The sequence below is a fragment of the Anas acuta genome, chromosome 1 (genome assembly GCF_963932015.1).
Source record: "Anas acuta chromosome 1, bAnaAcu1.1, whole genome shotgun sequence".
Lineage (NCBI taxonomy): Eukaryota > Metazoa > Chordata > Aves > Anseriformes > Anatidae > Anas > Anas acuta.
In genome coordinates, this window is record NC_088979.1 from 147,450,990 (window position 1) to 147,466,869 (window position 15,880).

A 15,880-nucleotide genomic window follows, 5' to 3' on the forward strand; every position below is an offset into this window, starting at 1 on the left:
AGTTCCCTGCGCACTTCTTGGGCAAATCACTGTAAATCAAGGTCATCAAATGTCAATTGAGAGGTGCATAAATACCTTTGAAAGTCTGAATTTTAATTATATTGTGCCTCAATTCCCCATCAGCTACATCAGTAACAATACTACTTTCCTACTTGGAGATGAACTGTAAATTGCTTAGACACCAAGAGAACAAGACATGTAAGGGTGAAACCATTTCCTGAAGACTTCTTGAGACTGAAATAATTTTTGAGTGATTTCCTTACACTCAAATACTTTTTTTTAAATTATTATTATTTTTTATTTTCCACAAGATGTACAGAAATTTAGTATGTTGATATGTATACCACTAAGTAAATTTGATTAAAATTGGCCAACATTTCAAAAGTTACTGAGGGAGCTAAGACAAATAGGCAGTGCATGAATGCATAAGTCTTGTTCCCTTAGATAAAAAGAAAAACCAACTCATTGTTTTTACCCGTGGAACAGCTAGTCAAGCAAGTAGATCCTAAGATACTACTTGTAGTTTAGATGTACTAGTTACTCTCAGCCAGGTGGGGTTAAACGTGGCTAGCAGCAATCCCTTTGAAATGTACCTGCAGCAGAACTGACTTGTAATCAGGTAATTGATTTGTTAAAACATGTCTAAAAGCATCAAGTATAAACGCACCACAAGAGCAACAAAGAACATCAAAGTACGCGTGCAAGAAGGTGGTCCAGACAGAATCGTTTAAAAGATAAGATGAGATCTTGGCAGAAGTCTTGGCCATGAATAATACAGCAACAGTTGGAGGTGAAACTCTAACTTTGTTTTCCACAAAGCAGTGCCACACTTTTATTGAGATGCAATCTGACAGGAGCCTTGCTTTGTGATTATGCAATTATAGCCTCCTGGATAAAAAAAGACGTGTGCAATGGTTTGGGCTCCTTTTGAAACACGGGGGGAAAAAAATCAATGTTCATTTTAAATGGCAAAGGATAAAATTATTTGGCTTTTCAAACCTTATGACAAGTAATACAAAGTATAGAAAGAAAAGCTTCGGTATCTCTAGTAAAACTAGATACTCTAGTAAAACTTTTCTGTGGCTAGATATATGGCACATTTGCAGCTGTCATTCACATGGGTTTATTTGTTATCATCTGCACTCAGCTGTATTGTGTGGTTATGTGTTTTTGGTCTACTCCTATTATCAGCTATATGTGGGATTGAATTTACCCAGTAGCATGAGTATGGTGAAAGACATCTTACTTCATTCTGCTGTGTAAGAGAACAAGCAGCTGCTTAATGGCCATGCGGTGAAACCCAACATCTCCCATGGGTGGAAAAGCTGCATTCTGTTACAGCTCTGTTTTGGGCATTGCTGAGGGAGCCCAGAAGGCACGTTAGATGAAGATGGGAAGTGAAGACGTGGATTACTGCCCAGTTCAATTGTGATTACGAAGTTACAGTTAGGAAAACCCTAAGACTGCCAGTTCTGATACACCTGGCTTATGGAGTAGGGGCTCCAGAGGACTACAGAGCTAAGCTTTGCTCTGTATCATCAGATCTTCTTTTCCAAAGGGTATGTTCCCACATTTTGTCCATGTGTTTGAATTGCACAATGCTAATAGATTTGATGACTCAGTTTTGCTTGCAATGACTGGAGGAATTCAGCATTTTCTTGGAAGTATCTGATCTTTCCAGAGGCTGTGACACTTGTCAGTATTTGTAGTTTCACCTGTCGAGGTGACTGTATGGGATTCCAAACTGCAGAGCTGAAAGCTTGCCACTGTGTCAGTGGCATCACTAAAACAAAATTGTTTTACAAGTCAGAATCTGTTACCACAGGCGGATCTTAACTGTGCCCCTCAACTATTGCTAAGATACTGACACTGTCACATTTGTAGTGTAGGCAGAGACATAGATTTCTTCTGTCAACTTCATCATGAAAGCTTGAATTCTCACTTGAATTTGTCCAAACTAAGGGCTAGGGATGGATAGGCCCACTCTTTAGCAGTGGAAGCCTGTCTCTGGAAGATGAGTTGCCATCTGGAGATGCCTGTCTTTCTCTGCAGGCTACAGAAGGAGCTCAGATCAAGAGCTTATAAGAGAGGCCCAGCTCTTAGGTGGCTGATGCAAGGTAAGAAGAACCTAAGTTTGCAAAAATGACAGGTATTTCAATGGCATGCAGAAAATACAAGGACTGTGCCAGCTTTAATAATGTGAATATTTAGGTTATTTTGCATTCAGCACCAATAATTCTGCAACTTATAAGGAGAAGGTGGCACTCTGGGCGCTTCATTTACTGCGACAAACCTTCCTCCTAGTTTATATATAGATGGAATGTATAGAAATCTATTATTTTGATAGTCACTTTTATAATAGCCACAGGGAACTGAGAATCAATTAGCTCAGAAACAACTGAGTGACTGGTCCCACTGATGTATCCTTTAGATTATCATGACTCTGTTGCAGGATTCTTCACTGGGAGTCATGCAGCAAAAATGTTTGCTATAACTTATCAAGATTTCAAAACAGTGTGAGACACCTTACATTTCATCTTTATAAAAAATGTTATCAGTTAATATCTTAATGTAATTGCTATTTTTATTAATAAGTATTTTGTAGACTTTTTACACGTTAATTGAATTTATCACAGCTGATCTCTTAGCACCAACAATGGTATTTTATGCAGTCTATGCTTTATGATGGTCCAGTATTCAAGACAGGACACTATGCGTGAGATTTTCAAGGCTTTCTTTTGTTCTACAGATATTTTTAATGAGACAGTCATTGCCGTCCTGCTTCTTAACATGGCATTTTTGAAGATGTGCACTAAATTTTCATGTTGATGGAACTAACAGACTAGAAAACAAACCCAAATCATATCTAAATCAGTGCTTTGGAATGGAGCTGAAACAGACTTCCAGTTTCCCAAAAATTTCAGTGCTCAGACTTATCTATGACTCCAACAGGGATTTGAATTCATGCCTGTGTCAAGGAGATACTACAGGATCCAGGGTGTCCTTAAACTTTTATGATCCTGAAGACTGCTCTCCGATGTGTGTCCTTGCTACTGGAAAAGGACAGCGTGAAGATTATTTATGAGGGGGACAGCAGTAGAAATTGAAATGTCAAGCATGTTCTAAACAGAGAGGAAGATAAAGTCTCTCTCCCAGAGAGTCAAAACAAAGAGAGAAAGGCAGAGAATAAGGAAAAGATATGTAATGGACAGACAAGGCACCAGGAGATCTCACTAGTAATACAGCATTTTTCTTTCATCCTCTTCCGTGTGGCATTCTTGTTATCATGTTCTGCTTTCATTTCAGTGGCACAGCACCGGACCTCATGTACGCGTGCAGTTCAGCCAGCTAAGAATAAATTCTAAAATAAATGGATGTGCCTGGCTTTTCATAAGCCTCAAAAAGTGTAATTTCTAGGAGAAGTTAAAATAAAAACTTAGATACTTCTTGGACTCGCCCAGAAAGAAATCTAACCTGGGGGACATTGTAAGAGCAAAGAGAAGACCAGACCTCGATGGAGAATCACACAAACATGGTAAAAAAGTAGATATAACTGGACAGACGATGCTCTGGCAAAATAATAAATCAGAAAGAAAACAAAAAAAAGTAATGAATTTTATAGGAACTTGGGGTTAATCACAACCTGTGACTCATGTGAAACCATGAAGCCCATGGAAAAACTGGAAAGGAGATTTCTTACAAAGGCTGAGATCAGGAGTGGTCTGATAAAAGAATAGTTAAGGAATGTAAGTTCTCAGGCTGCACTTTGAATGGCCTCAAGGCAGTATTAATGAATGGTTCTAATAACTAGGGTAAGAGGTGAGGTGTGCAAGTAAAACTGTGTAGGAAGAAGCAGCAGATTGGGAGGAGTGGGATGATGAAGAAGGTGAAAATGAATGCTAGTCTTTGGATGCAGCATCAAGGCTCTGTTCTGCAATGACAGACTCTTTGGGTTACTATACTTAAAATTTTAAAGTGACTTTGGAAAATTAGTATTTTGGATGCACTGTTCTGCAGTCTTATGAAACATCTCAAATGTTAGACTTATTTTTTTCTCCTTCAATATGTCTTCACCACATCAACTTGAGTTGTTTTTTTTTCTTTTTTTTTTTTTCTTTTCCTAATGAAAGCAAACGTGATAGGAACATAATTGCAAAACAATAAGCAAAATGAAATATTGTGAATGATTTCAAGGACAGAAATAGCACACCAAGGTATTCTTTAAACTTGATTTTTCTCACGTTGACTGATTGTCAGCTTGTAGTCCCCATTTTATGGAAATATTGAGATGGGGTTTGGCAGAATAGAGTTCCTTCCCTAAGCTTATTCAGCAAATGATTTTAATAACTTTAATTCTGAAGCTGTAATAACCCCTGAATGCATGTAACAGTTATTATCCCCATTATCATCATAATTTATGCTGTTACAGATATCTGTATTGAAGACATTATTTCTGAAATCTCAGTGATCATTCCCACAGTGAGTTCAGAGACTTTTTTCCACTTATAAATTTAGTTGTCTTTTTTTTTTTTCTTTCTTTCTTTCATTTTTTTTTTTTTTATTAGAAACTCCAGCTGACACTGGAGATCTCACTGCAGAGTGGAAGAGTAATACAGCATCACAAATGGGAATTGCTGAATCCTTGTGTGCAAAAAATAAGCCGAGGACTGTGAGGTAATGCCTCAAGCCTTAAGATTCCAAAGTTTTTATCTTGTTCTCTTCCCTTTCTATTAGTCCTTTCCTCTGTCACTCATCGTTCATTACTGTTGGGTCAGAGTAGAGAGCCTTTGTGTTTCAGCATTGGGTGTAACAAGCATTAGCAAGGTAATTGTAACTCTGAAGGTGTTATAGGGTAACTAGACCCTATAGTTTATGTTGGGGGATATTTGGCATGAGTGACTTCCTCAGGACCACAGCCCAATTGTCCAGTGGTCTTAGGAACTGGACTAGGAGCTCCTGGGTCTACAGCATGCGTTTTGTTGCAGTGCCTTGGCATGAAGTGTTTGGCCCTGCCGAGCTCAGCAGTCAATTTGTGCAACTGAAAAGCTTCATCCACCAAAAAAAATATATATATATATATATATATATAATTATTTTTTTAAAACCTTTCCAAAAAAGTCATTGTTTCCTGTAAGCAACAACACAGATTGGATAAATTGCCACGTTTGGTGTAACAAGGAAGGGTGAAGAAAGTTCAAATGGGAGCCGAGGGTACCAGCAGCGAGCTGTTGTGTTGCTGCTCATCCCACCCTTTTTGTCTCCTCTGTTTAGGCCAGGAATCTCCTCGGGAGGCTCTGCTCCTGCCCTGATGTTGTGGAAGAGCCACCAAAGGGGAATTAAGAGCTCATTAAGACAAGGAGCTCCCGGATCCCCGAGGGGAGCGGGGCGCTCAGCCCTATCACACTCGGTGCTTCTCTTCCAGTTAGGGGCATGAATTGCCACAAAAACACTCCTCAGACACCTGCAGCTCCCTCCTAACATCGGCCAGGCCCCGGCCCGGCTCCGCCTGGGCACCGCCAGGGGTCGCGCCAGGCCCGGGGCTGGGTCTGAGCCCGGCGCCATCGCGCTGGAGCCGGGCCGGGGGCTGAGGCGCGGTATGGGGGGCGCCCTGAGGAAGGGGCAGGCGGTGCGGCAGGCGCCCGAGGGCTGCCCGCAGGGGAGGCGCCCGGCAGGTAAGGGGCGGCCGCCGGGGGTCGTGGCCGAATCGCTGGGGGTTGCGGTTGAGCTTGGGGGCAGCCAGCGGGGAAAACGCATCGCCGGGGGTGCCTGCTTGCTGCACAGCCCCGCCGGAGTGAAAGCGTGGCTGCTCGAGGGGTGTTTTCGGCTCTGCCGAGTGCCAGGGAAAGGGGTCTGCCTGGAAAGCCCGAGTTACATCTTCGGTGTTTGAAGAGCACTGGAACGAAAGCGCCTTGGCAGCTTTCAGGTAACGCGTTTCAAGGGTTGTTTTGCGGAATGGGAATCGCCAGTGGCGTGGCGAAGAGCAGAGGTGGCTGTGCAGTAAGGGGCTGTGCGAGGCAGGAGCTGGCGAGCACGTTAATGAGGTTTATAACCCTCTAAAACTCTCGAAATGGGCTTATCGTTGTGGCTGCGTATTGCTTGGTAACTTTCTGTTGTACAAACAGAAAGGCATGGCACTGGAAGCACTGGATGGTCTTTTACCTTAACACGAAAGACTGAGGAAAAGATCATTTTCAAGCATTTGTCAAAAGCATCCAGATGTCCCTGTGCTTCCAGGGTGATGCAGCTCCCTGAGAGCACTCAGGGTAACCCACAGCACTCACCCCATTAGGGAAGGTCCCTCACCTGATGCTGCCATTACCACGTTCCTATTAAGAGTAGAAATGCCCAATTTAGCTTTAAACCAGATACCAAAGGCTGGGCAGGTATAGTAGCACAGAGTTTGGGGCAGAATAAATAGCTGTCTGTGTAGTTATACCCAACCCAGTTCCTCTGGACAACCGCGTATCTGCTGACACAACCTCAGAAAGGAAGTCTGCATCTTAACCAGCTATTGCAGCCTTGTGAATCTGAGTCATTTGGGCTAACCTGACTTAAAAGAACATATTGTTTGGGCTTCAATTTATACACTCTGCTGTATCTTAGTTTTTCAGTATAGGACATTACTATTCCCTGCTACCCTTTCCACAATGCTGGGAGTGTCTTAATGTAATTCTGTAGTAAAGTTGCTTTAAACTCTGATGTTAAGCTTTATATTTCAGCATCTAGGCAGCTTTGCTTCTGGGATGGTCACGTACGAGTGGATTATTCTGTCGAGCCCAATGAAGAAACAAGTCAAATATTTCAATATCCGTCAAGGACAAGAGAAGAGGGGAGTTGTGGGTGGTGTTAAAAGAGGTTAAATAAGAAGATTAAAAGCAAATAATTACTGAAATGCAAATAGTGATGTGTAATTTACTTGAAAACTGAAACATAATTCAAATAAGCTAGTTACTCATTGTTTAAATGCCTCTGAAACAGGGACTATCTTAAATTAACTTTCTATAGTTAGTCATACCAGGGAGTGGGTTGGTTTTGATTTATTTATTTATTTTTACCTCTACATACATCTCTCAGACAAGGTGCATTTAAACTTGTGTGTCCTTTCAGTAGCAGGAAGAAGAAATTGGGTCATTCCTAGCCTTAAGAATTTCTTAATTACCTTCTGGATCTTTTCCCACCTTTCCACCATTTTAGCAATGGGAATAATAAACTCAGAGTTTTGAATTCACTGAAAGACCTAAAATAGTGTTTGACAAAACCAAAAAGTAGTAAGCCAGTAATGAGCGAAACTGGCAAGGAAAATGATGGTTATCGTAGGAAAACATAAAATTTCTAAGATAAAATGCGTATATATGTTTTGTGTAACGTAGCTATTAAAAACATTCTCTTGTCCTGAGCTTGTGCTTTTAAGAAGGTTATCCTACAATCCTCAAATAGTATTTAGTTTACTTTACCAGTTGCATTTCAAATAAGCAGTATTTATGACGCACTTTGTGGGTGTGAAGGTATGAAAATTGGAAATAACTCAGAAGATAATGCTTTTCCTGACTTCTTGTTAATTTATCTTCACACAGGTTAGGGTTTTTTGTGTGTTATTAAACAGACACATTATTGCAAAGAAGGAATCATGAGAAATACCAAAACTGACACTCAAGTTGCACATCTCAGAATTGAGATATCCTGACTTGCAGCTTTTGCCTTATAAAAATATACTGAAATGTACTGTTTGTTCCTGCAGGACTCCTCAAGTGCTGTTTTCCCCCCCAGCCCAGATCCTCATGCTAGATGAATTTTATGAGTGGTTGTGTTTTCAGTTCAACTTACACACAAGTCAAACTGAAGTTGCCCAGCTCCTTTCAGGACTGGGCACTTGCGACACAGCACGTACCCTGGTGGACCTGGAAAGGTCTAGTAGACTTGGAATGAGATTTGGGTTGGATTCTAGCAAGTGAATTAACAAAATATTGTTCAAATCGTTGCTGCTTGTTTCTGGTGCTAATATGAGACGTCCTAGCTCTGTGCTGGGCTACTGACACTGGTGGTTATTGAGTTGCACTGACATTCATGTGTGGTGAACACGTGAGTAATGAGGCCCCAATTTTTAAAAAATTATTTCTGTAGTATTTCCTGCAAATGTTTGACCATATAATTTGCCTGTGAACTGCTCAGGTGTAACAATAACAAATGTGTCATCCCACCCTTTGTGGAGCAAACTTGGCTCCTGGAGGTGACATCATTGTTGCCCATGCTCTTCCTTCTCCCCTTTTTCACCAGTATGGCACCCCCTTGATTTCCACTGTGACTGGGAGCAGTGCTTGCCCATCACAATGTACTGTACTGGTCCTCTTTATTCCAAGGCCATTAGTATGGTTTCTCTGTTTCCAATATTTTTTTGGAGAGAAGCGGTGGCTTGTTCCTGTCTGAAGGCTGTTCCTTCATTAAGCCTATCTTGGACATTCCTTGGTAGGATGTCTTACTATCTGTTTGGCTGTGCTTGCTGAAAGCAAACCAAGTACCAGATGAAATAATGCACTATAGTTTAATTCAGTAGGTTGAATTGGTAACTTATTCTCCTTTTTTAAATTGATTTAAAGTGAGTGAACTTTACACCTGCTGTCTCTTGAGAAAGCTCTGTCTTTGATGCCTCCTGTATTTTGCTATCTGCCTGTTGAATGGACGCACAGCAGTGACATGAAGCTACACCAGAGGAGGTTCAGCCTGGACATTGGGACAAATCTCATAACTGTGAGGGTGGTCAAACACTGGAGCAGGCTTCTTAGCGAGGTGGTCAGTGTTCAAGAGGCGTTTGGACAACGCCCACAATAATACGCTTTAACTTTTGGTTAGCCCTGAAGTGGCCAGGCAGTTGGACTTTATGGTCTCTGTAGGTCCCTTCCAACGAAACCGTTCTATTCTAGTGCAGCTGCCTTCCAGTCCGTAGCACCTGGACTTGGGTATTTCCTGAGAAATTCTTTGTCAGATCTTGTTTTCCTCATTCATACTTTTCAATAACCTCCTTTCTGAACGTGGTGTCATGTTGCACGTCTTCCTGGAAAAGCCGTCCTTTGACTTGCCAAGCCGTACCTGATGTTTTCTCTCTTTCCTTATCTCCAGCTTGGCTTACTTTCTGTTTTTCTTCTAAAAAGCTCACAGCAGTTGCTTTCCTCAGCTTATTGTCATTGCTGTTTGTACTCTCCATGCCTTGTACTGCCGTAGTCAGACTTAACCTTTGTTAAACCCCGTGTGACCCCTGTTTTTGTTGGCTGCTCCAACTCTATCTACCGGGCACTTTTATTTGCATACTTTTTTTTTTTTTACTGTGTGCTTCCTCCTTTTGTATTTGTATCTCCTGCAATTAGAATCTTTAAAGTAGTGTCTGCAGATAAGATTTTGTCTCCCTTCTAATGGTGTGTGTCCTTTTCTTCTCTTGGTGCTATTACTTGGCATGGGATAGAAAACAATAGGAGCCTATTCTAGCGTAGTCCTGAGCTTTTAAGAATGTGGTAGTGTGCTGTAGTGCAATTTCGAGGAGTAAACCGAGATATCTTCTTACTTCATCTTCTGCAGTAGCAAACTTGCCTGTTTTGCTCAAAGAAGGCATCATTTGGCATCGCTGCCTCCCGTGTGTTCTGGCACTGCGTTCCCACTGTGGCGGTAAGGAAGCTCTCTACTTCCTTAACTCCACCACTGTTTGCACAGCCTGACACAAAGCAAGCACGCTCCTATGCGTTGTTTCTCACTGCATGAATGTGAGCTGTTTGTTGTTTTCCACCCATCCTGCACAACCATTTCCAGTCAGACCTTTGTTGGAATCTGCATGAGGCAGGTTGGTGGTGGGTTGCAGCAGGTACGTAGCAGGAGAGGTTTGAGGGGAAGGATCTGCTGGGTTGTGCTGTTTTGTTCAGCTCGTAGAAATGCAGTGTCATTGCTCGCAGGGCTGCTACAAGCAGGAATAAATTGTTCCACCCAAGTTCTTCTGTTTTTCAAGGACAAGAAAAGTTGATTACTCTGGGTTAAAAACAAGTGCTTCTTTCCTCCTATTAAAAGCCCTGCTCAGATTAAAAACAAATATGTCAGGCATCCAAGCAAAGCACCCAAATTCATTTTACAGATTAATAACTGCCTTAAACTTTTTGCACGTTGTGGGAAATCGTCTGCAAAACCTTTGTGTTTCCTTAAACCTTGCTCACTTTTAATATTGACTTGTTTGGCAAAAAGAATGATTCTGTGTGGGATGTTTCCCTCCATTTTTTGATGTTTTGTACGACTCAAACACAACCCTAATTACAAAGAGATGTATGGAGCTGGATAAATGGTTTTAACTGTGGTAGAAACAGTAAAGGCATGGCTGGTGGCAGTAAGGTCTAATGAACGGCAGACTATCAGGAGATCCTGTTCCCAGCCCTGCTGAATACTCACCCTGCTGAGTTTCACCTCCCAGTGCCTCAGGTGCCACACTTGTTAAAGTGTGGCTGGTGGTACTTCCTCCTCTAGCAGCAGAGTATTAATCACAGTCTGTAGCGGCCACAGGAATTTCCAGAAAAAAAAAAAATCAGGAAGCTCAGCTTTTGCAGGTCATCCCAAATGAAGGGTGAGCACAGCGAGAATGATACACCTACAGGTAGTCATACCAGAAATCAGCTTCCTTTGTTTTGATTTGGATTACTCAACGCGTTATACTACCAAGGGGTAAATCCAAAAGCAGCTGGGACTTTTGGTGGGAATAGGCAAAGCTGCATGTTAAAAGTTACTGGTGCTCTCAGGTGATGATTTCCATGAAGGCTGCATGTAAAGCTTTACATGGGATGCTAAAAGTTTTACTAAAGTTCCAAAGCCAGAGAAGGTTTATCCTGGGTTTTTCATAACCTATTTAATTTAGCTCACAGTGAAACAACATGGAATAAAATGAAAGATGGAATTGTTCAAAGATACCTAACTCATTTAGCATTACTTGCCTTTTTACTAAGGAAGAGAGAGTCTGAAGTTTACCTCTGGTTAATGTACGCAGCTGGTTCTGTTTCAGCCAATAGTTTATACTTTAGATGCTCTAGAAATATTTGAGGTTAGCATGTGATGTTATGCTCACAGAAACATCCCTATTAATGCTAATTAGAGCAACCTCACTAAATCCTATATGGTTTACTGTAAACAGTTACATAAGGAGACTTTCTAAGACAAGTAGCAATCAGTGGTCTTACACTGCCAAAGGCTTTGGTGGTGTGAGAGCTATTAGGGAAGTCTGTGTGAAAACCTGGATCTTCTTGGAGTGGGCTGTCAAGTTCCCTAATTTTTATGTCAAAAACGTGTCTCAAGGCTTTTCATCGCAAGCCATGGAGCATGATGCTGTCCCTGCTGAAATCAGTAAAGCAAAATACTTTGTCATAGTACAGTTGGACTTGGTGGCACTGCTGCATGGACACTTAGAAAAATAGAAGGAAAATAAGTGACTGAAAGTAGGAGTTGCTTCTTTTGCTAGGACCTGAGGTCATTTTCAGAAGTTCTTTTGCACACTGTCAGGATGGGACAGAGAATGGCCTGGAGTGCCTGGTTGTGTGCAGGCAGAGTAGGAGGTATTTTGGTGTTGAGCTGCTTGCATTACATTAGCAACTCTTCTCCTTCTTAGATGCAAAGTTGGTGCCTCACAGTCTGCTTGTGATACAAGGCTGACCCATCCTGAGTCAAAAGCAGACTGAAGGAATTTGCTCAGTTGGTCACCAGATGCTCATTAGAAAACTGAGCTGAAAGGGGTGAATCTCATCACTTAGGGCCTTCATTCAAGCAAGAGCTTTTGAAGGGGCATAGAGAGCTTTGAATCTGACCCTCAGAGAGAAGTCGCTTGAAAACGTCTTTTGTGTGCTGAGGCATTCATCATTCCTCTGCCAGGATTTCTTTGTCTTGTCTTGGTTTTGTAATTCTTGCTTTGCTAGGTAGAGGTTTGTTTAAAAGTTCTGAGTACACTTCCATTGTTCTTTGAGAAAACAGAGCTATGAAGCGTTCCATCATTTCCTATCTTCTTCTTAGGTTAATTGCATTTAATTTGCTGGGGATAATTACATTTTTTTTCTCCTATTGCTTAGAACTTAAGTTGAAAAGCACTCAGAAGAAAATTCGTATCTACATGATTTTTCCACTTACAAAAATGCTTTTAAATGCCTTTTTTTCTGCCCAGATAGTTGTGATAAATAGGAATTTATGCTTTCATGAAGGACATAGGTGTTTTGGGGTAACACTATGGGCTAGATTCTTCATTAACGGAAATCTGTGCTAAAATAGAGCCCCCCACTTTCTGTTAATGTAGCTGTGTTTCAACCAAGTGCCAAGTTGTGTTATTCCACGTTATGTCTTGATGTTGCTCCCTGTTAAGCTATGCTTTATTTAAATAGAAGAAGCCTTATGCTCTTAGGTGTAAAAAGTGGATTAGGAAGAATACAATTCAAACTAAAGCGGTTTGCGACAGCATACTGAATAGATATAGATACAAACCATACAAGAGTACAGAAAACGTCACGTTTCTTTGGAGAATGTGCTTTGCTCTTTTATTTGTAAGTCTTGAAGCTTGATGGGTTTTGGTTTCAACAGGGAGTCAGAATCCAACTATGTCCGAAATTCCCGGTTCACGTTTGTTCTTGAATTCAGTAAGTTTAGGGCAATGAGTGTTGAAAAGGACTTCAGAGGGCCAGGTTACACGTCACAGTCTTTTGGGGATGTTAGGGCTGGCTTGGATCTACTCTTTTATATCGATAGCCAGTAATTGCAAGGAAAACTGTAATTACTTAATGAAGTAACTCACCAGTGGGATTAAGGATTGATTAGTGTGACATGGAGAGAGCATAAAGCCAAGCTCTTCTTAAAGCCAAGAAAACCTGTGCATCTGCTTTCTGGAGAGATGTTTCCTATGAGAACCACTGCAAACACGTAAACACCTTTGGGGCATTTCAGCAATATGTCAAGTCACTGCTGTTTTCTAGGCTTCCACATATGGCGCTGCTTTGTGCTATGTGAAGAATGCACGTGTGGGAAGCTGACAGATAACAGAACAGACCTGTAATCCAGGGAGAAAAGGAGGGAAGCCTGCTATGGGCAGAGATGCCACCCACTAGATCAGGTTGCCCAGGGCCTCATCCGACCTGGTCTTGAACAGTTCCAGGGATGGGGCATCCACAGCTTCCCTGGGCAAACTGTACCAGTGCCTCACCACTCTCTGAGTGAAGAATTTCCTCCTAACATCTCATCTAAAGTTCCCCTGTCTTAGTTTAAAACCGTTCTCCCTTGTCCTATCACTATCTGCCCTTGTAAAAAGTTGTTCTCCATCTTTTTTATAAGCCCACTTTAAATGCTAAAGGTTGCAATGAGGTCTCCCCAGAGCCCTCTTTTCTCCAGCTCTCTCAGCTTGTGTCTCTCCTCTGGACCTGCTCTAACAGCCCCCCATCCTTCTGGTGCTGGGGGCCCCAGGCGTGGATGCAGTGCTCCAGACAGGACTTCGGGGGGACGATCCCCTCCCTCCACCTGCTGGCCACTCCTCTGCTGGTGCATGTGGGTGGGAAAGCTGAAGGAGGCAGTTTTCTTCAACTTCTGGGTTTTGACGCGTTGATATTTGACATTTAGGAAAAACAAAGATCTTATCTAGCAGTGCAATTTCTGTGCAGTGATGATGACACATGGTGTTTTACCCATCTTTAAGGACAAGCAGCCAATTTCAGAGAGAAGGCTAGAGGTGCTAGTACTAGGGTGTAGCGTATATCCTGGTCCTGCGTGTAGGCAGCGGGATTCAGGGCTCACATACAGCAGCCTTCAGTAGTAGCACGCACTCACTCAGTGCTCACTTCTGATTAACAGTGCTCGTCAGTGGGCGCTGAATTCTGTGTGTATAAATGATGTCAGGATGGTTTGTCTTCATGTTAGTGACTTAGTGTGGGATCAGACTTTGGCAGTGTACAGGTGGGGAGGCAAATGTACCTCTAAGCTATCTTTAAACTTCCTCTGACGGGGCAGCCAGGTGCTGAATCAGCTCTTGGAAGGAATGAAAATTGCCACAGGGCTGCTGGTTTACCCTGTCAAAGGTAACGGTGGTTTTTGGCCAGGATCACTAGAGCACAGCACACACAGACCTTATCTTAGCAAGCCCTGACACTTCTACACCAGCCAGCTCAGTTGCTTCTCTTGGCTAGCTGTAAGGCTGCTCTGTGTCTCTGGCACAGTAAAAAATTAAAGCCTGTGAGATAAGTTGAGGGTCTAACTTACACCACTGGCTCATCAAAATATAGTTTCTACTTATCATTTTTTTAATTTTTCATCCCCTGATCCTGAATCTCTTGAAAATACAGGTGCATTGTGACTCCTCTGGGGTAAAGCCAGTTTAAGAGGCTTTCATCCTTTCCTGCCTTCTGCCCCACGTTTCTATTCCTTCATAGTTTCACTAGTTCAGCTGATTGCAGGGCAGCCTCTCAGCGTGGATTTGTGACACGATCCAGGCTGGAGGCATGCATATTTTAAAGGTTTGGGTTTTTGTTGTAATCTGGATCATTAAATGGCTTCGTTGCCCATCACTTCCAAATATTTGAGCTTGTGCAACTGGGGAGGTAGTGACCTGTGCTGAAAGGGCAGAAATGAGCAGGGAGAAGGAAAAGCTGAAACTTTCTCCACCTACAAAACTAACTTGAGCAAAAGGTAAATCTTCGTTGTCATATGAAACATCCTGCATTCCTCAGCTGCCTGGGGATAAGACTTTAAAGCAAGCCACATGACTGTTTATAAGCGTTACAAAATTAGAGGCATCTTCTACACTACCGAAGATGGCTATTTTTTAATTACACGATTTTGTTAAAAATATTGCGAAGTTCCTTCTCGTTAATAATGGCCTCTGTGTGACATACAGAATCCGGCTAAATCACCACATACTTCTGCCTTGAAGCACCTCAGGCTACTTCACGGCGGGCAGTTGTAAGGGCCGGGCTTTCTGCTTAGCCTCACGTTCTGCCCGCACAGCTGGTGAACGCTTCAGCAGAACAAGGCAGTTCTTATCCCAGAGTATTTCTGCTCACGAAGCGGGTCTGGGCTGTTCTCTAGGGCTTGTCAGGTTCCTCTGTGGTCAAGGCCTTCTGAAACCAGCCGTGCCTTTCTTCACCCCCCACCAGGAGTTACACAAGTCTAAAGTTCAGAGGCCAGGCCTCTGTACCAGTGTGAACTTTGGTTCATGAGGAAGCTCTCTTCCAGTAAGGATACGAGTTTAAAATACCACAGTTCGTTCATTCTTGATCTGTACAAGAAGTGGTAGTGAGGCCTAGCATGGTCTGTGTCAGAAATTTATTCAGGTAAATGCTAGAAAGGCAGTTTCTTGGCTGATTTAACAACCTGCTGAGCCAATCTAGCAGTTTTGCTGCCACCAGTGAGAGAAAACCTGCTGCCTCCTCTTCCTCTGCTCTGGTCAGTGTGGATTTGCTGGCTCCCGTGTACCAGCTGTGTCACTCCTGTGAGGGGAGAGACCTAGTTAGCCTGGTCAAAAACCACCCATGTTTTCTCTTCTCCTGGGTTAGTGCATTTGTTTAGCTCCTGTAAGGGTCTGTTGGCTGCCAGAGCCAAGCATGCGGACATGGTATGGAGGCAGGAAGGAGAAGAAAAAACAGCATGGTGGATCAGAGTAGCCTCAGACCCAAGAAAGGGTCTTCTAAAGCAATGCCTTGGTGCCTCAGCTCACCCCATGTCAGGGAGCACTTGGCAGGCAGTAGGGGAGGTGGCACACAGCAGCCACCACCTGGATTGGGACTAACAAAAGCCAAAAAGTGACAGTGCAGGGCTGGAGCCTCGCTGGATCCTCCTGAGGTAGCCACAAACTGCTGCAGGTTTGCTGACGGCAGTGCTGATGCCAGCCAGCAAAGAGAAT

The 15,880-nt window shown here is 42.7% G+C and overlaps 1 protein-coding gene across 2 annotated transcripts in view; it reads left to right on the forward strand.

Moving 5' to 3' along the window:
* The first annotated feature begins 5,529 nt into the window (after positions 1-5,529).
* TXNRD1 (thioredoxin reductase 1) overlaps positions 5,530-15,880 on the forward strand; it is a 37,538-nt gene continuing 27,187 nt past the window's right edge. The window contains exon 1 of one of the 2 annotated variants that reach the window (XM_068664305.1): positions 5,530-5,672. In XM_068664305.1, the coding sequence (XP_068520406.1) occupies positions 5,597-5,672 (76 nt within the window). In that variant the 5' untranslated portion in view covers positions 5,530-5,596. The remainder of the gene's footprint in view (positions 5,673-15,880) is intronic. The other variant, XM_068664320.1, reaches the window with a different exon arrangement.